We start from the raw sequence: 21518 nt of genomic DNA on the forward strand, positions 1-21518 counted from the left end.
GAGGAGGTTAGCTCTCGAGTAGATCAGGGGGAACCAGTGGATGTCGTGTATCTCGACTTCTCAAAAGCGTTCGATAGCGTGCCACATAATAGGTTGGTATACAAAATGAGAATGATGGGGCTCGGGGAAAATGTTTGCAAGTGGGTAGCTAACTGGCTAAGGGATAGAAGGCAGAGGGTGGTTATAAATGGAATATACTCAGATTGGGTAAGCGTCACTAGTGGGGTACCACAGGGGTCTGTACTAGGCCCAATGTTATTTAATATCTTTATTAACGACATAGTCAACGGGATAAATAGTAAAATATCAATATTTGCAGATGACACAAAGTTATGTAAAACAATTAATACAAAAGAGGATAGTGCAGACCTACAGAGGGATTTGGATAAGCTGGGTAGGTGGAGCATTAAATGGCAAATGAGGTTTAACGAGGAGAAATGTAAGGTCATACATATGGGAAGGAAAAATGGAAGTCACCAGTACTCACTGAATGGGAAATCATTGGGGAATTCAGAGATGGAGAAGGACTTGGGCATCTTGATTGATAGCAAACTAAATTGGAGTGCCCAAAGTCAGGCCGCTGCTGTAAGGGCAAACAGGGTAATGGGATGTATCAGAAGAGGTATAGCTGCAAAGGATGAGAACATTGTTCTTCCACTGTACAAAGCACTGGTCAGACCACACTTGGAATACTGTGCTCGGTTATGGGCCCCAATATATAGAAAGGATATAAATGAGCTTGAAAAGGTACAAAGGAGGGCAACAAAATTAATAAAGGGAATGGAGGGACTGCAATACCCAGAGAGGTTGGCAAAACTAGGACTATTCAGCCTGGAAAAGAGAAGGTTGAGGGGGGACATAATAAATGTGTACAAATATGTTAGGGGACAGTATAGAGACCTTGCCAGGGATTTGTTCAAAAGGAGGGATATTACGGTAACAAGAGGGCACTCACTAAGACTGGAAGAGAAAAGGTTTCAGCACCAGCATAGGAAGGGGTTCTTTACGGTAAGAGCAGTGAGAATATGGAATTCACTGAGTGAGGAGACGGTAATGTCGGATTCACTACACCAGTTCAAGCGGGGACTGGATGCATTTCTAGATACCAGGCAGATTTCAGCATATACTTAAAAATAGAATAAAATAGTAAGTTGATACAAGGATTTATTCTGACTGCTGGTTTCAGAGTCGGGAGGGAATTTTTCCTCAGGTGAAGATTGGCCAAATCATTTGGGGTTTTTGCCCTCCTCTGGATCAACTTTAGCAACTACATAACTTACAGGTCGAACTTGATGGACGCAAGTCTTTATTCGGCTTTACTAACTATGTAACTATTCCTCACATGTATTAAAGCTGTCAAACATTCGCAAATCATGCACACGGGAGTGATTCAAACATATCACCGAGTACGCTGAAGATACTCGGTAGTCGCCTGAGTATACTTGGCGAAAGGGTTAACAAAACATACTCGCTCATCACTACTCATTAGTTTTTACACATGACACTATAGTGGTCCGTTCTGTTACGACCATGAAGGAGGACATCACTTTATCAATATTAACAAACTCTTGAACATAAAGGACGAGTTCAACGGAGCAATGAGTTTGGATAAATGATGGATTGACTGGGACGGGATCGCTTGTTCCTTCTACATGTAATCAGTGCTCCTTGACCTGAGCTGTTTTATACAGGAGTAGGCAGGATAAAAAGTTCCCACCACCATGTATGATAAATATGTAGGTTACGAGGCTCAGATAAAGTGGAGGTGACAGATTATCTACGGCAGGATTGATTTTTACACTCCACGTGAAGTATATTAATAACGGCTCTGTTCTCATTGTCATCTGGGGAATAATGATATAAAATAGAAAAAAGGGAACAATATATTTAATTCGAGCAGATGGGGTCCCTGTCACGTTTGGTTATTAATATCATCCTCCGTCAACAAAATCAATCTAATCTTATAAGGGATACTGGGCTGCTGATCGGGTATTGTGAAATATGTGACCCCCGCAGAAATATAATCTATATACTGTGAGTGGTCTTATTTAACAATTATTTGTCTTTTCAATTGATTTATTTCACATATTTGATCTTTCAGCATTTACAATCTTTATTCCTGAAAATACAGAAAATATTGCACAGGCACTGTTGTATTAAATGACGAATATTAATCCCCCGCATTTAAGGTTTTCCTTTCACTTGCATTTTTCGTTATCTTCTATGAGCTCTAACGTTCCAATTTTATTCATTCTATTATTTTTTATTTGATAATTTTATCTTATAATTTATATTAATTTGATTATTTTTTATTATTTCTATCAGTAGTATTGATATTATCATTATTATTATTTATTTTTATTTACTGGTATTATTTTTTCATTTTATTTTTATTATTTTTTGGTTGTTATTGTTTTGACTATTGTTGATATTATTATTATTATTATTATTTACTAGTATTATTTACTAGTATTATTTTTATTATTTTTGTTTCTTATTATTATTGTTGTTGATAGCATTATTAGTATTATTTATTAGTAATATTTTTGATTTTTTATATTTGTGTTGTATTATTTTTTTATTTTCCTGGCAATATAGTCATATGTAGGTTTTTGTCTTGCTAGACAATGTTTTTTTTAATAACATCTATTCATTTACCATGATATATATATATAAATAAAGGAAAGAAATATGTTATGGGTGGAATGGTGGAAAAAAAAACCATCCATTTCAAGTGCAGGGAAATTGTGAAAAAAACGCAATTTTAACATTTTTTTCATTGTATGGTAAAAATGACCAGATCACAGGATCAAACAGGTGAGTACACTGTGTGTAGAATTATTAGGCAGTGAGTATTTTTACCAGATCATCATTTTTATGCAGATTTCCATCTCTGCACTGTATAAGCTGAATGCTTATTGGATGAAGCAGATCAGGTGATGAGTATTTGAGTAATGAGGAGGGTGCGGAATAAGGATACAACGCACTTTATTAAGATATAAAGTATAGGCAGATGGTTTTCCTCAGGCAAAGTGGGGCAAAAAAGAGATTTAACTGATCTGAAAAGACAAAAATAGTTACCAGTCTTACAGAGGATGCAGCTCCTGAAATGACTAAGATATTGGGGCGATCACAGAACTATAAAAAGTTTTTTGTAAATAGTCAACAGGGTCACAAAAAAACATGTCAAGAAAAAACAACACACATTAACTGTCAAATATGTGAGAGGAATGAAAGTGACCAGGAACCATGATCCTCCAGTGCTGTCATATTCCAGACTACAGCCTCCCTGGAGGCCAGAAGTACAAGGTGTTCAGTGCTTAGAAACATGACCGAGGTGAGGAGGCTGAGCCCGACCACCACTGCACAAGACACAGAAGTACAAGGTGTTCCGTGCTCAGAGACACGGCCGAGGTGAGGAGGCTGAGCCCGACCACCACTGAGCAAGACACAGAAGTGCAAGGTGTTCAGTGCTCAGAGACATGACCGAGGTGAGGAGGCTGAGCCCGACCACCACTGAGCAAGACACAGAAGTACAAGGTGTTCAGTGCTCAGAGACATGGCCGAGGTGAGGAGGCAGAGCCCGACCACCACTGAGCAAGACACAGAAGTGCAAGGTGTTCAGTGCTCAGAGACACGGCTGAGGTGAGGAGGCTGAGCCCGACCACCACTGAGCAAGACACAGAAGTACAAGGTGTTCAGTGCTCAGAGACATGACCGAGGTGAGGAGGCTGAGCCCGACCACCACTGAGCAAGACACAGAAATGCAAGGTGTTCAGTGCTCAGAGACACGGCTGAGGTGAGGAGGCTGAGCCCGACCATCACTGCACAAGACACAGAAGTACAAGGTGCTCAGTGCTCAGAGACATGACCGAGGTGAGGAGGCTGAGCCCGACCACCACTGAGCAAGACACAGAAAGTACAAGGTGTTCAGTGCTCAGAGACACGGCCGAGGTGAGGAGGCTGAGCCCGACCACCACTGAGCAAGACACAGAAGTGCAAGGTGTTCAGTGCTCAGAGACATGACCGAGGTGAGGAGGCTGAGCCCGACCACCACTGAGCAAGACACAGAAAGTACAAGGTGTTCAGTGCTCAGAGACACGGCCGAGGTGAGGAGGCTGAGCCCAACCACCACTGAGCAAGACACAAAGTACAAGGTGTTCCATGCTCAGAGACATGGCCGAGGTGAGGAGGCTGAGCCCAACCACCACTGAGCAAGACACAGAAGTACAAGGTGTTCAGTGCTCAGAGACATGGCCGAGGTGAGGAGGCTGAGCCCGACCACCACTGAGCAAGACACAGAAGTACAAGGTGTTCAGTGCTCAGAGACATGACCGTGGTGAGGAGGCTGAGCCCGACCATCACTGCACAAGACACAGAAGTACAAGGTGTTCAGTGCTCAGAGACATGGCCGAGGTGAGGAGGCCGAGCCCGACCACCACTGAGCAAGACACAGAAGAACAAGGTGTTCAGTGCTCAGAGACATGGCTGAGGTGAGGAGGCTGAGCCTGACCATCACTGCACAAGACACAGAAGTGCAAGGTGTTCCGTGCTCAGAGACATGGCCGAGGTGAGGAGGCTGAGCCCAACCACCACTGAGCAAGACACAGAAGTACAAGGTGTTCAGTGCTCAGAGACATGGCCGAGGTGAGGAGGCAGAGCCCAACCACCACTGAGCAAGACACAGAAAGTACAAGGTGTTCAGTGCTCAGAGACATGGCCGAGGTGAGGAGGCAGAGCCCGACCACCACTGAGCAAGACACAGAAGTGCAAGGTGTTCAGTGCTCAGAGACACGGCTGAGGTGAGGAGGCTGAGCCTGACCATCACTGAGCAAGACACAGAAGTACAAGGTGTTCAGTGCTCATAGACATGGCCGAGGTGAGGAGGCTGAGCCCGACCACCACTGAGCAAGACACAGAAAGTACAAGGTGTTCAGTGCTCAGAGACATGGCCGAGGTGAGGAGGCAGAGCCCGACCACCACTGAGCAAGACACAGAAGTGCAAGGTGTTCAGTGCTCAGAGACACGGCTGAGGTGAGGAGGCTGAGCCTGACCATCACTGAGCAAGACACAGAAGTACAAGGTGTTCAGTGCTCATAGACATGGCCGAGGTGAGGAGGCTGAGCCCGACCACCACTGAGCAAGACACAGAAGTACAAGGTGTTCAGTGCTCAGAGACACGGCCGAGGTGAGGAGGCTGAGCCCGACCATCACTGAGCAAGACACAGAAGTACAAGGTGTTCAGTGCTCATAGACATGGCCGAGGTGAGGAGGCTGAGCCCGACCACCACTGAGCAAGACACAGAAAGTACAAGGTGTTCAGTGCTCAGAGACACGGCCGAGGTGAGGAGACTGAGCCCAACCTCCATTGAACAAGACACAGAAAGTACAAGGTAATCCATGCTCAGAGACATAGCCGAGGTGAAGAGGCTGGAATCCAATGTAGAAGAGTTATGGAAGAGGTCATGGCAACAGGGGGTTAACGTGAAGTGTGATATGTTAATGTGTTATGTTATATGTTTGATAAAAAAGTGTTGCATTTTATCCTTATGGCTGGTTTGGGTTTGGGTTTTCCTGGAGGTTTTATCCTCAAGACCGTCCCTGGAAATGGAGGAGGTCTGTCCACTAGGGAAACCATTACAAACGATAGGAATATAGTTTCCACCACACAGGGTAGTATAGAGTTAATACAGGGGATTAGTCCACTAGTTGGGAGGGGTTAGATCAGTTAATAGGGGAAGCACTTCCTAGTTTTAGTCAGTGGAGAGTGGAGAGAAGTTGAGGAGTCTAGCAGAGCCGAGTGTGTGAGTGGAGCTCTTAGGAAGGGCTAGACACTACAGTGCTAACAGGTTCCAAGACAATGGATGCAGCAGGAAAGGGTCCTGTCAGTGCCAAGTCTCCATGGAGCATGAGGACACATTCCAAGCTTCGTGAGTAAGCCGGAGCAGTTTTGGCCCTAGGGCCCAGAAAAGGTATTGAGTGTCATAATGTCAGAATTCCTGTTGTCCTTCTACAGTTTGACCACTAGTGGCTGCCATTGTTCACCTTAATAATTATGCTGCAATCCCACTCCTTACCACTGGAAGCTGCTGTTGTGTTCTGCAATTGCACTTTACTAAGATGGCAGATTCTGAACCTGTGGGATCCATGTTGTTTCCTGTTTGGGCCCACTTAAAGCCGCATGGATCTCTCACTCGTTGCTTGAGCATTTTGCCTAGCTGTTAGTCTAGTTCCAGTCTCCAGCTTCTAAACATTCTTACCCAGACTGTTCTCACCTATCTACAGATTGTTTCCTACAACTCCCTTGCTAACTCCAAGAACTTCTACTAGCGCTTGCTGTTCCTGCTTGTGCTCTTTCGGCCAGTGGTTTCCAGCAGTACTATGCCAATATCATAACACATATCTCTGTCTCCCCTGTGAGGAAGATGTTGGCCGGGTCTCAGCAGAAGGGAAGAATGGTGAGCCTCAGGGAAGCTGTTATGTCTGATGGAAGATCCCTGGTACCAACAGAGGAAGTTGAGGTGGTACACACGCAATTTTTCTCTGAAGATGAGCCAAGAGTACTGTGAGTTTGAGAACGTCGAGAAGATGGACTGATCGCCTGATGAAGACACCATCTTTCTTACCACCCCCAGGAGCCGCTACCAGAAAGATCCAGTAGGCGTCCATGCTGCAACCGCAGGTGGGTCTGATCCAACATGAAGTCCGGCTAATGTATGGGAGCCAGATGCCAGAGGAAGATCGGATGCCAGCCCTGGAAGATGTGTCATCCCCTGATCAGTGCATCCATGCTGGGCCATCTGAACTGTCTCAAGAGGTTCAGGGAGAAGACGAGGAGAAAAATCTTTTACCTGCCCGCACTCCCCTGCAATGGGCTCAGCCCGAGTCCTTTGACTGGGACAGAGGACAGTGGGACCCCCTCAATTCCTGAGAGGCTGGCTTTCCATGGGTTTCGGTGACTGCGGGAGCTCCTGGATGCTGTGCAGGTCTGAAGCTTTAGCCCGGGAATAGCTGGCAGGTCCGAAAAGAGCAGCCTTCAAGGAACAATGTACCAAAGGCCAAATCATTGATTCCAACTACCCAAAAGGTTATGGGTTCATTAAAGAACAAGGGACCGGAGGGAAGGTGTACGTCAACCGGGCGATGGTCAAGAGAGAGACATTGCCCTACTGTCTCCATAGCCTCTATGTCAGGGAGAAGGTGTACTTCTGTAAAGTTTGGTGCTGGGAGGGCTGGTACACCGTGGGGATCACATGACCAGCCTCTAGTGAGGAGATGTCGAAGTGGAGGAAGAATCGGACTTTGAGAGGTCCCACCACCACCAGCGCCGGCACCCACCTTCTCAGCCAATGTTCAGGGTAACTGAAGTACCCAAATCATGAAAGAAAATGAATACCAGGACTCAAACCCCCTTTTGGGCTGAACAAGATCAACTCTCTGGCACCAAAGTGTCCCCTGTGGCTGGTACAGTTACAAGCATCTGCCTGACCGGCAACGCTTCAGTGCAAGTTTTTGTTTCGGGAACTGGACTTCTCGAGACTGATCTCGGAAGGGAAAGATACCCAGACCAACCATGGAGGTGGGACTGACCTCCATCCCCCAACACCTGGGAAGCCTGGAAAAAGAAGACAAAGTAATGGACGTTTCCAGGTGTTCCCGGTATTTCTTCTTGTCCTGTTTTTTTTTCTCCTGTATGGCCATGTTCTAAAGGCTATTTTCTGAGTCCAGTTACCTGGACTCAGCGAGTGCTCCAGTGTTCCAATGTTCCAGTTCTCTCAGTAGCCAGTTGCTACATAGGGGCTTGTTCAAATGTTCAAAAAGGGACATGGACACTCTGATTGGGTCACCCAGCCTACGTGACCCACAGTGGGATGCAGGAGGTTAGAGCTGTGTAATTATATCTCACATACTGAGAAATCTGCTCTAAGCTATGGTAAGGGTGTGTTTTACTTTGTGTTGCTGCCCGCTTACGATTGGTCAGAATTAGTGATTTAGTGATGACAGAGTATGTTCTGTTAGCCCTTTCGGTGAGCATGCTTGGGTGCTCGCTGAGTATCTTCAGCGTGCTCGGGTTTTATGTTTTAGTCAATCTGTGTGCATGATTTGCGACTGTTTGACAGCTTTAATACATGTGATTAATGCCTTAGAAACAGGCATTCCTCACATGTATTAAATCACTTGTCAGCATCATACAGGGGAGAAGTACATGGTGCCAGTGAAAACTGTCTAACACCCACTGAGACAATTTTCTTTAACTCATTAGATGCCAAATACTTTGATTGATAATATCTCTGCAAAGGAAAGGCAACATTTAAAAAAATGTTTTATTCTGTTGCATATCTATTATTTAATCATGTGTCCAGTTCAACATGAAAAATTTGGTCAAAAATCCTCTTTAAGAATTTGATACATACAATATCATTCAAGTAGACAATTGTCAGGGCTGGATGGTTAGTCTTGATTTGTTAGGCAGAATATTGAGGGAGGCAGCAATCAAGAAACCATGACTCTGGAAAATATGAAATGACATCACAAATGCCAAAATCAATTAATTGACAAATATGATTTTGAACCTTACTACATGAAAAGGGGATCACAGTATACGAGGAATATAAAGATGGTCACAGAGATACGCTATCAGCTATTCCTTTTACTGACCCTCTCATATACATGCATGCTTGATTCGACTGAGCGTACATGTGTTTTTAGAAGGAAGAGAGGAGAAAGCTGCTGTCAACACAACTGGCAGCAGCTTATCTTACTCCGAAAGAAAAAAATCGGGAAGATATCCTGCCGTCCAAATCTTATCCTCACTGACTTCTTCCACCAGAGGAGAGCGAGGAGGCCCCCATACACAAAAGACAGTCATCAGGCAAGCTTAAAAGATCAACTGCAATCTAAAGAGGTTGTCCACCTTTAGAAAATGTATTGGTACCAATTGATGAAGTTGAGTTTTGCATGGCTATTTGCATCTTCACTATCCTGGATTGAAAAAAAAAAAAATCTTCTCCTGAAACAGCGCCACTCATGTCCACAGGCTTTGCCTGGTACTGCAGGATTCAAGTAAATTTGGCTGAGCTGCGAAATCAGACACATCCATGGACAATAGGTGCCTACTGTATACAATCGATATAAAAAAATTGTGTAGTAAACTACTTATATATTGAACTCGGTATCCAGTAAAATCTATAGAGGCTTCCTATGGCGGCAGCTAACTTGTTCACTTCTATAATCATATTTATGGAGAGGATTTGGAGCTCTGTATCAGAAAAAAGAGCTACTGAACATCTGCTACGAAGCATATAAAATAAGATAGACTTCAAGGTACTTAAAGGTAAAAAAAAGAAATGTCACATTCAATGACAACAGTTGATCCAATGTGTGCAAGGAGAAAACTAAACTAGTAATTACCGTCCTCTACACTACACCTTCAGTTGTGATTATACAGTGTGTAGGTGGATTTCTGCACAATATGTTCTTATCTAAGTTACTGTAGCATTAAATATCATCCAGATGGACGGCTTCCTGTGGAACATATTTCTAGTCATTACCCGATTCGGATCGTCTTTTAATAATTTCCTAAAATACCTTTCTATCCAATGCTAAAAATGTTTCACTAATTTTGGTAGCAATTGTAGAAAGAAAAAAGAAAAAAATTCTCTCATACACAGTAACGGACTCATTCAGAGTGACGTCTAACTTTTCCACATATGAAAAAAACGGACTGATTATTCTGATCAGAGTTTGGTCTGATCTGTCAGCTCATTCTAACCTTCCCCAACACACTGCATACTGTATGTGTAGGAGGCAGAGATGAGCGAATCAACTGGACGCAAATCAAATCTGTGCCAATTTTTATGAAATTCTGGCAAATTGCAAATTTAAACAATGGTGCAGTAGTGCTAACTGCCAATCATCTAGTGGGGGAGGAGTTAGGCAGAGATTGGAGCTAATAGATTAGGCAGTGGAAGTGCTCCCTCCCACCCAAAGCACTTCCAGACTCATTTCCATATAACTTATAAAATTGATTTCTCTGCAACCCAGCAGCATTTTTGCTTAATAAAGGAATGGATTTACTTTTGTTCTTATAACCTGCACACGTGTAATCGGTTTGGAGTGGGACATTTTGTCAAGATTAGCTGATCAATCAAAGTTTTTTGGGGCCTCCTGATCCTCCCTGGATAACTGATGTTTCGGAATGGATGGATTGGGCAATTGGAATTTTAACACCCAATCCTTTTATTTTTAGGGCAGCTAGGCTGATGCCAGAGACTTTCTTCTCTCAACCCATTAAAAAATGTGCATGGCCAGCCACTACTGAGACTACAAAGGGGCAGGGGTAACTTAAAAAAGGAGGATATAGCCTGTAGGGGTAGGAGGTCAAGAGAACTTGATGTGTGGTGAGTCAAACCTCCATCAATCAGAAAGTTATCATCTATGCTTTTCATAAGTAATAACTCGCCCAGCTGGAAATAACCTTTTAAGGGTTATATTCAGAAAGTGGGAAATTTTCATTTGAATTCTACACTAAATTCCCCCTCCCCCCCAAAACAAAACAAAATGAGGGCGATAGGCTTTTAAACTCCCATACACACATAGTAGCAAAAATTTGCCACTACTTACTATACTTTGAGTAGAACAAAAAAATTCTAAGAACACTGGTCTAGTGGCCATGTCGGTAGTCTGTGACTGCCGAACCAGAGCAAGGCATCCTTCTACTATTTGCGGCATCCCATCTTCTGAAGAATAGGCTCCGTGACATCATTACATCTGTCTGAGATGGTTTAGTGAGTCCTGCATTGAGCAGGGGGTTGGACCAGATGACCCTGGAGGTCCCTTCCAACTCTAACATTCTATGATTCTATGAGTGCGACGCGCGTTGGCATGGTGGGGGACTGCTCATTAGAAGAGGCGCTGGGTATGCTGGTGGTGGAAAGAAGTTCATAGGGCTCTGCTCCAGGGTCCTACACATGTTTTTGTCCAACTTTAATTAACTTCTATCATATACATGCATACACACCCAATATTACATATATGCATGAAAGTGCACATATTGACATATTTATATAGATGCAATACAAATATATGCTCTCTAAACAGTATATAAGTGATGACTCCATTCAGACATGTAATCACAGTACTATCTGTATGACTGCATACATATTTCTTCATACTAGTTTACATACATTAAACTGCACGATTCTCTTTGCATAAATTTATCCACTGTAGTTAAGTCGCCCGGGATGCTCTACATTGATTCATTAGTCTCTTCTGTTGACACACAAATGTGCATGAAAATGTAATTACTGTTCATCATGGAGATAATTTGCATCAAACGTCTGCTATTGGCTCCATTGTAAATCTTCATATTCCATTCCCTCTCATTACAAACATTTCAGAGTCACATGGCAACATCCAATTCAGCACACCGGCGCCCAATGCCAGTGCCACTAGGCGATAAATCATGGCAGATGTGTGAGCATACTCACCCCTAACAAGAAGTTCTGCCTCATCTGATACACTGTCAGCCGTGGTCTGCACCTTGCAGCCGTATCTCCCAGCATGCAGCAGGAGGATGTTTCTAATCATTAAATCCACCGATGACGCTTGCTGGAAAAGAAGTGGATGTCCATTTTAGTGCATTATATATGTAAATACCTACAACTGTCAAATGTGGCATAAAAATATGAGAAATGTGGTAAATAAGTTGGAGAGTGGAGTAACATTTACTTTTACATCTGACAATTTTATTGCATTTTTGTTGTAGATTTGTCACAGCAATTTGAGAAAAATGTAGCAAAAAACATGAAACAAACAACAACAAAATAAAAGCAGAAAATATGTAGCCAATGTGAAAGTGGGACTTGTTAAGCGGGGATGGACTCAAGAGATGGGACGGCCCCTGATGGGCTGTGATGCTTACATTAAAGGTTTCTTTTTCCAGATTGACCATCAATTCATCAATGTCACATTTTGTTCTTGCTGATCGGGGGAGGCCTCGGATAACACATTGACAATGTGCTATCTGAGACCTCCCCCGACCAGCAAAAACAAAAGGGCAGCAGCTCTTGCCGATGCACAGCCTCCCCTCCACTGCAGTACTTGAGCACACAATGTCCAAGCATATACAGCTGTGTCAAATATTACAGTACAGCCTATTTATACAGTGGCATGGACAACCATGTTGCTTTGTTATATACTCCAGCAAGCCTTTGATTCTTTTATATCTTCATCAACAAGTTAAAAGCAGACATATCCTTACTCATAATCCATATAGACCATGAGTAAGGAATGTAAGGTCAGAAACGCGTCAGTCCCTCTCATCTTTTTTCTCTCTGTATTGATTGTGCCGGCCACGTGTTGGTGACAATATAAATGGATACCTTACTTTATCCAGAACATTGTGTTGGCGTTTGTGGATACATGATGGATTAATAATGAAGAGAAGTGGCCGTGCACTATCTATAGTGAGCTGATGGACTTTCATAATTCTTTAAAGAGGTTTTTCCACAAACAAAAGTTCAATTTAATCAATAGATCTTGGAATAATAATAACTTCCACAATTGGATGTGTTTAAATAAAATGTTCCTGTGCTGAGATAATCTTATAAATGTGCCCCTGCTGTGTACTATGTAATGGCTGTGTCTGACTGTGCAGGGACATGGTCTGATCATACCATGTATGTGTGATTGAGAAGTAATATAACCACACTGGTCAAGCAAGCAGCAACTGCCAAGTAGGAGTCCAGTTTAACAGAGACTCTCCTATCTCTGCCTTCTTATTAATTTAATTAATTCTGTATTATTCTCTTTTCCTCACACACTAATCTTCACTGCTTTGCTTTCACACACGCTACCTGGGGAAGCCTGCCTCCTGACTACACCAGAGGTCATGTCATCCTTATCTTCTGGGATAAGGATGCAATGTGGTCAAAGCAAATTACAAAATTGGTCAAATTTTCTGGGTTCAGGGAATTCTTAAAAATTTTACATGAATTCAATTTGCATCAAATCTATTTGTTCATTTCTAGTCAGTTTTGATTGGCTGAACAAAATATGATTTCAGTTGTCTGTTAAGTAGGGGTGGATCTACAGGTTGACCTACAGCTCCTAGTCACGTTAGCATGCTCTCTGCAGTGGTTTCTAACTCATATCATACCCTGCCCCCACTGACACCTAAAAAAACAAGAGAGAGTTCTGGTACCCAAACCAAACTTTGGACTAAAGTCTGGTCGGACCTGATGAACCCAAACTTCCACGGGTCCGTTCCACCCTAATCATTATTACTTAGCATGTCATATTTCTCTTTAAAATGCGAGGTATTTCATATAACAGCTGATCTCAGATGTATACAGAAACAGTAAAATGTCATGCAACAGTTCTTAAATCCTAATCATCACTAAAGCCATTGAATGCATTTGGATATGAGTGCATGTAACAAATGTCAGGGACACGAGTCCAATCAGGTGAACCTGTTATACATATGTAGCACATTTTACTTTAACAAGTAACACAATGCTCAGCATTAATTAACAAATGACAATGTTTAATTAGCTGATACAAACAGAAGCAACTATGTTAGCCTGACACCGACACTGATAAAACCGACACCGACACTGGAGATATCAGCAGCTGTATGTTGTTAATGTGTTGATCCAATGGTCCGTACTGGCGTAATATGCAATAATCAGAATCTATATCAAACTGGTCATTTTTTTATTAATATCACCATTCTTTGTAGAGAAGCTTTTCTGCAAAACAACTGACATCACCTTCATAAACTACAATCAGTATCACATTAGCAGAACATTAGTTAGCAGGGGGTAACAATGAATATGAGAGACAACTGTTTCCAATGTGAAAAGAAAAGTAGATAGATAGATAGATAGATAGATAGATTGATAGATATATACAGTAGATAGATAGATAGATATGGGATAGATAATAGATAGATAGATAGATGATAGATAGATAGATATATACAGTAGATAGATAGATATGGGATAGATAGATAGATGATAGATAGATAGATAGATTGATAGATATATACAGTAGATAGATAGATAGATAGATAGTAGATTGGGTACGGAAAGTATTCAGACCCCTTTAAATTTTTCACTCTTTGTTTCATTGCAGCCATTTGGTAAATTCTAAAAAGTTCATTTTTTTTCTCATTAAAGTACACTCTGCACCCCATCTTGACTGAAAAAAAAAACAGAAATGTTGAAATTTTTGCCAGTTTATTAAAAAAGTAAAAAATGATATATCACATGGTCATAAGTATTCAGACCCTTTGCTCAGTTTTGAGTAGAAGCCCCCTTTTGAGCTAGTACAGCCATAATTCTTCTTGGGAATGATGCAACAAGTTTTTCACACCTGGATTTGGGGATCCTCTACCATTCTTCCTTGCAGATCCTCTCCAGTTGTGTCAGGTTGGATGGTGAACATTGGTGGACAGCCATTTTCAGGTTTCTCCAGAGATGCTCAATTGGGTTTAGGTCAGGGCTTAGGGTCATTGTCTTGTTGGAAGGTGAACCTTCGGTCAAGTCTGAGATCCAGAGCACTCTGGAAGAGGTTTTCATCCAGGATATCTCAGTACTTGGCCGCATTCATGTTTCCTTCAATTGCAACCAGTCCCTGCAGCTGAAAAACACCCCCATAGCATGATGCTGCCACCACCATGTTTCACTGTTGGGATTGTATTGGGCAGGTGATGAGCAGTGCCTGGTTTTCTCCACACATACCACTTAGAATTATCATCAAAAAGTTCTATCTTCATATCATCAGACCAGAGAATCTTATTTATCATAGTCTGGGAGTCCTTCATGTGTTTTTAAGCAAACTCTATGCAGGCTTTCATATGTCTTGCACTGAGGAGAGGCTTCCGTCTGGCCACTCTGCCATAAAGGCCCGACTAGTGGAGGGCTGCAGTGATAGTTGACTTTGTGGAACTTTCTCCCATCTCCCTACTGCATCTCTGGAGTTCAGCCACAGGGATCTTGGGGTTCTTCTTTACCTCTCTCACCAAGGCTCTTCTCCCACGATTGCTCAGCTTGGCTGGACGGACAGGTCTAGGAAGACTTCTGGTGGCCCCACACTTCTTCCATTTAAGGATTATGGAGGCCACTGTGCTCTTAGGAACCTTGAGTAATGCAGAGATTCGTTTGTAAGTTTGGCCAGATCTGTGCCTTGCCACAATTATGTCTCTGAGCTCCTTGGGCAGTTCCTTTGCGCTCATGATTCTCAATTGGTCTGACATGCACTGTGAGCTTTGAGGTCTTATATAAACAGGTGTGTGCCTTTCCAAATCAAGTCCTATCAGTTTAATTAAACACAGCTGGACTCCAGTGAAGGAGTAGAACCATCTCAAGGAGGATCACAAGGAAATGGACAACATGTGACTTAAATATGAGTGTCTGAGCAAAGGGTCTGAATACTTATGACCATATGATATTTCAGTTTTTCTTTTTTAATAAATTTGCAAAAATTTCTACATTTCTGTTTTTTTTCAGTCAAGATGTGGTGCAGAGTGTACTGTAATGAGAAAAAAAATGAACTTTTTAGAATTTGCTAAATCGCTGCAATGAAACAAAGAGTGAAAAATTTAAAGGGGTCTGAATACTTTCCGTACCCACTATAGATAGATAGATAGATAGATGAGAAAAAATACAAAAGTAATATGAGAAAAGCAGATAGATACTGGTAAAACACACATATGACTAAGTGTGGTTTACATCTCAGAAATGCATCAGTCTGCACATCATGGCGAATATATTTTTTATAGTGTTTTAATGAATTTTTGAATATAGACAGTGATAGACTGATATGATATAGAGAGGAAGAAAGAGGGCTCTGTCCTCACAATATAGAGAGTGTTGAGGAATGAGACAGTAGGTTTGGGAGTTTGCAGCAGCTTCAGACGTAGTGAGATGACAGTGGGGTTATTGTAGGCTGCATTTCCTGAAGAGATGAGTTTTCAGGTAGCATCTGATGGTTTCATTCATGAAGGGCAATCATACATGCTGAGGCCCTAAATTCCAGAGTATGATGGATAATCAAGATAATAAAGAGAAATCTTGTAGACAGTTGAGTGAGGAATGTACAAGATGGCAGAGGTGAGGGGCGAGAGAGTAGCAAATTGAGAGGTGGATTAGTCAGGCAGTAGAGTTAAGGATGGACTGGAGAGGTGAGAAAGTGTTAACTGGGAGGCCACAGAGGAGGATATTGCAGTAGACAAGGCGGGAGATGATGAGGGCAAGCACTAACATTTTAGTAGATTAAGGGTTCAGGAAGGGACAAATTCTGGTAATATTTTTGAGTTGGAGGCGAAGTGCTTGTGGATGTGCAGTTTGAACACAGCAGAGGCTAAGTCACACTGAGGCAGCAGACTTGTGACACAGGGTAAAGTGTTGAGTGAGATGGAGGAAAGAGGATAAGTTATTTTTTTTTCCACATTGCGTTTTGATGAGAAGAAGGAGGATATGACTCATAGCCAAGCTGGGATTCTGGACAGAAGAGAAGCAACACCTGGGCCATAGAGGTAGATTTCAGAGTTATCAGCATATTGGTGGTATTGGAAGTCATGGGACTTTATATTTAGTCCCAAGTCAAAGTTATAGATGGTAAAGGGTAGGAATTCCAGGACAGGACAGAGCCTTGAGGGGCACAGACAGATAAAGAAATAGCATGGGAATGGGATGCGCTATATGTGTGGTTAGCAAGGTATGAGGAGATCCAGGAGAGGGCAAGGTCTTTGATGTCAAGTGAAAAGAAGATCTGGAGTAGGAGGTACAGGTCAACTGTGTCAAAGGCTTAAGGCGGGTCTTACAAGAGTAAAGAGTAATGAAGAATGCAAAGGACAGGTCTAGGAGGAGGAGTACAGAGTAATGTGGAAGGCGGAGGAGAAGTCTAGGATGAGGAGTACAGAGTAATGTGGAAGGCAGAGGACATATCTAAGAGGAGGAGAACAGAGTAATGTAGCAGGCAGAGGACAGGTTTAGCATAGCAGGAGGTGTACAGAATAATGTAGAAGACAGAGGACAGGTCTAAGAGGAGGAGTACAGTAAAGTAGAGAGCAAAAGACAGATCTAGGAGGAGTAGTACAGAGTAATGTAGAAAGCAAGAGACAGGTCTAAGAGGAGGAGTACAGAGTAATGTAGATGGCAGAGGACAGATCTAGGAAGAGGAGTACAGAGTAATGTAGAAGGCAGAGGACAGGTCTAGGAAGATGAGTATGGCGTAAAGTAGAAGGCAGAGGACATGTCTAGGAGAAGGTGCACAGAGTATTAAAAAAGGCAGAGGACAGGTCTAAGAGGAGTAGTACAGAATAATGTAGAAAGCAGAGGACACATTTTACAGGAGAAGTACCGAGTAATATAGAAGGCACAGGACAGGTCTAAGAGGAGGAGAACAGAGTATTGCCTGTTGACTTTGGCAGTTAACCATAGAACGCATACCTGGGGCCTCGCAGGCCCGCCCTGTTAATTGTATTCTATTTTCTACAAGATTTCTTTAGTTAGAATTTTGAAACTCTAGGTATTCCTCAGGTATATAGTTGTTTGTCATTTCCAGTTGGTCATTTATATATTATTTGCACACGGGCCTAAAAGGCCCCAGGTATGTGAAAGTGTAAATTTTTATGGTCATGCGTTCTAGGGTTAACAGGTCATTTGCAACTTTCATTAAGGCAGCTTCATTAGAGTGTAGGGGATGGAAGTCGGATTGTAGTTGGTCAAAGAGTGTGTTTGATGAGATATATACAATACATAGGACAATTGATAGGTAAATAGATAGATAGATAGATGAATAAATAAGTTATTAAGCAATTTTTACTAGTATAATTTCATATTACAACACTCTGATTGCTACCAATTCTTGAACCTTTTTTTAACATTTTGTCATTTAAGCTCCATTTGTTGCAGACGTCCTCCTGACACCCTTTAAAACGATTCCCTAGTGTGTAAGTTGCAGAGATTGCAGGTTGCATAATATCTTTTAGTGCAAATGTTACAAAATTGCTAAAAATACTCCTTGCGGAATGTCATATACATATAATTTTCAGCAATCAAACGTCTGCAGAAATGCTGATGAGATTAGACAAGAACATTACAGTTCACCCTACCAGTGAGATTCGGGTGGGCTGAATAAAAGGTGACATTATCAGTAATTATGAGGTGCTCCCTGGTCCGGGTGACATGTCTGCATAATGATGGCATCTGGAAAGGCTACTCAGTAGACAAACCATTGTTGTCAAATGTTCCCTATAATTAAACATTTCTTTACTGCTGAGTAATCTCTTCGAGTTGCTCTTCTATGAATTTACTTCAACCTTCACTTTCGGATAGAAAATCATTTTGCAAAAAAAAAAAATATTGTTTGTCATTTTCCGTTCAGCAAAAAAAAAGAAGAAATCTCAGAAATGAATCTTCAGCAGAACCTAAAATAGTTATTCAGTCTTTTTTATCTTTGCTATCTGTCACTTTCACCTGTACGGAGATTTTTTTTTCTCTCTCTCGTTGCTTTATGATGAAGACCAGATTGAATTCATATTTTGGAACACAAACAAAATGACTTTTCTTGCCCCCTCCTTGGTACTCAGCTGGAAATATTTTGACAAATAACAGTAGGTGCAAAAAGTCACTTACTTACTGATAAATCCACATATTTATCACACGGCATCAAATAAAAGTTGAAAGGTTTCGAAACTCCAAAGACACCATAGACTCCGAGAAGAGTTTTTATTTTGCCTCGCCGTATTTTCTACCATAAATTGACCAATGGAGTTGACCTGAACTCTTTCTTAAATGCTTGTTTGGCTGTACAATATTGTGGAGTACTTAAAGTTGAAAACAATTAACCTGTCCTATCTACAACCTCAAAATACAGTATATGTATTAGACTTAAAATTTTCAAAAAAAACATTTTATTTTCTACTTGACTGTGTCATGTCTTAGCAGAAGATTTGTCTGCGGAGGTTACTAGGCAGAATATTGATGGAGACCTCCACTGTACCCCACCTGATACTACACATAGGAGAAGTGTGCATGGCCATCTACACATGGGAGTTATGGAGATATGTAGACTCCATTGGAAGGAGCTACCTCTTCTTAGCTGTAGAGGATTGTTGAACTAGTAACTAACAGGTTATTGCCCATGGCCTTTATATAAAGAGGATACCTGATATAATAATCCTGCAACCCACAGGTTCAGTAGTGCTGAAGACACCCATGCACCTAATGACAACCATTTCTTCCCATCCAGTTGTGACTTTACCAGCTACAGTGGGTACAGAATGTATTCAGACCCCTTTAAATTTTTCACTCTTTGTTTCATTGCAGCGATTTAGCAAATTCTAAAAAGTTCATTTTTTTTCTCATTACAGTGCACTCTGCACCCCATCTTGACTGAAAAAAAAACAGAAATGTAGAAATTTTTGCAAATTTATTAAAAAAGAAAAACTGAAATATCACATGGTCATAAGTATTCAGACCCTTTGCTCAGACACTCATATTTAAGTCACATGCTGTCCATTTCCTTGTGATCCTCCTTGAGATGGTTCTACTCCTTCACTGGAGTCCAGCTGTGTTTAATTAAACTGATAGGACTTGATTTGGAAAGGCACACACCTGTTTATATAAGACCTCACAGCTCACAGTGCATGTCAGACCAAATGAGAATCATGAGCTCAAAGGAACTGCCCAAGGAGCTCAGAGACAGAACTGTGGAAGGACACAGATCTGGCCAAGGTTACAAAAGAATTTCTGCATTACTAAAGGTTCCTAAGAGCACAGTGGCCTCCATAATCCTTAAATGGAAGAAGTTTGGGACCACCAGAAGTCTTCCTACACCTGGCTGTCCAGCCAAACTGAGCAATCGTGGGAGAAAAGCCTTGGTGAGAGAGGTAAAAAAGAACCCCAAGATCACTGTGGCTGAGCTCCAGAGATGTAGTAGGGAGATGGGAGAAAGTTCCACAAAGTCAACTATCACTGCAGCCCTCCACCAGTCGGGCTTTTAAGGCAGAGTGGCCCGACAGAAGCCTCTCCTCAGTGCAAGACATATGAAAGTCCGCATAAAATTTGCTCAAAAACACATGAAGGACTCCCAGACTACGAGAAATAAAATTCTCTGGTCTGAAGAAAGAACTTTTTGGTGATAATTCTAAGCGGTATGTGTGGAGAAAACCAGGCACTGCTCATCACCTGCCCAATACAATCCCAACAGTGAAACATGGTGGTGGCTGCATCATGCTATGGGGATGTTTTTCAGCTGCAGGGACAGGACGAGGGGTTCCAATTGAAGGAAACATGAATGCGGCCAAGTACAGAAAAATCCTGGATGAAGACCTCTTTCAGAGTGCTCTGGACCTCAGACCTGGCCAAAGGTTCACCTTCCAACAAGACAATGACCTAAGCACACAGCTAAAATAACAAAGGAGTGGCTTCAGAACAACTCTGTGACCATTCTTGACTGGCCCAGCCAGAGCCCAGACCTAAACCCAATTGAGCATCTCTGGAGAGACCTGAAAATGGCTGTCCACCAACGTGCACCATCCAACCTGACGGAACTGGAGAGGATCTGCAAGGAAGAATGGTAGAGGATCCCCAAATCCAGGTGTGAAAAACTTGTTGCATCATTCCCAAGAAGACTCATGGCTGTACTAGCTCAAAAGGGTGCTTCTACTCAATGCTGAGCAAAGGGTCTGAATACTTAAGATCATGTGATATTTCAGTTTTTCTTTTTTAATAAATTTGCAAAAATGTCTACATTTCTGTTTTTTTTTCAGTCAAGATGGAGTGCAGAGTGTACTTTAATGAGAAAAAATGAACTTTTTAGAATTTACCAAATGGCTGCAATGAAACAAAGAGTGAAAAATTTAAAGGGGTCTGAATGCTTTATGTAGCCACTGTATATTGGAAAAACTAGACTGAGAAAGGAGACCGGATGGTAGAGTCGGGAGGGCGGTGGGAACCATGGAGCACAGAACCTTTGTGACATCCTTATAAATTAACCTTAATTGTTTTGTCATTACCAGTGAAATCCAGTACGTAGAAGTGAAAAAAAATGTATAGGATAAATAAAACTAGGTCCACCTTTACAGTTTTACCACCAAGGACTTTTGAACCCAATATTTTTCTTCAACAGTTTAACATGGCATGGGACAATATCTGTTTCCATTTGTTTTCCAGCAATGCAGTTCCTCTAGAAAGGGGAGTTTTTCAGAGGTTGCCTCTCAGGGGCATAAGACTATGCATTCTTGATTTCTACTGTGGCAAAAACTATAGAACCTAGAAAAATTTAGAAAATTAAGTCCATTAATGTCCAGACTGATTGCATTAATATTAGTTTATTTTAGGAAACTCGTGGCTTCTCTCAAGGCTGAGGTGTGAGTTTGACCAAGCCATGCAATTGCATATTGTGTTTTGTGAATAGGCCAAGGACTTGACAATGTTGATTAGCTGAATGTTAGGCTAGTCTTATTTGAAATAGTAGTTGTCTTCATAAAAAACTTTTCTAAAGTT

General features: G+C 41.9%; 1 protein-coding gene across 2 annotated transcripts in view; it reads right to left on the reverse strand.

Moving 5' to 3' along the window:
* Positions 1–21518, reverse strand: part of CNTN5 (contactin 5) — a 2189536-nt gene that overhangs the window by 322892 nt on the left and 1845126 nt on the right. For both annotated transcript variants that reach the window (XM_073662155.1, XM_073662156.1), the window contains one exon: positions 11490–11610. In XM_073662155.1, coding sequence (XP_073518256.1) covers positions 11490–11610 — 121 coding nt within the window. The remainder of the gene's footprint in view (positions 1–11489; positions 11611–21518) is intronic.

The sequence above is a fragment of the Phyllobates terribilis genome, unplaced genomic scaffold, assembly GCF_046119375.1.
Source record: "Phyllobates terribilis strain yellow unplaced genomic scaffold, ASM4611937v1 Scaffold_2__4_contigs__length_985480577, whole genome shotgun sequence".
Classification (NCBI taxonomy): Eukaryota; Metazoa; Chordata; class Amphibia; order Anura; family Dendrobatidae; genus Phyllobates; species Phyllobates terribilis.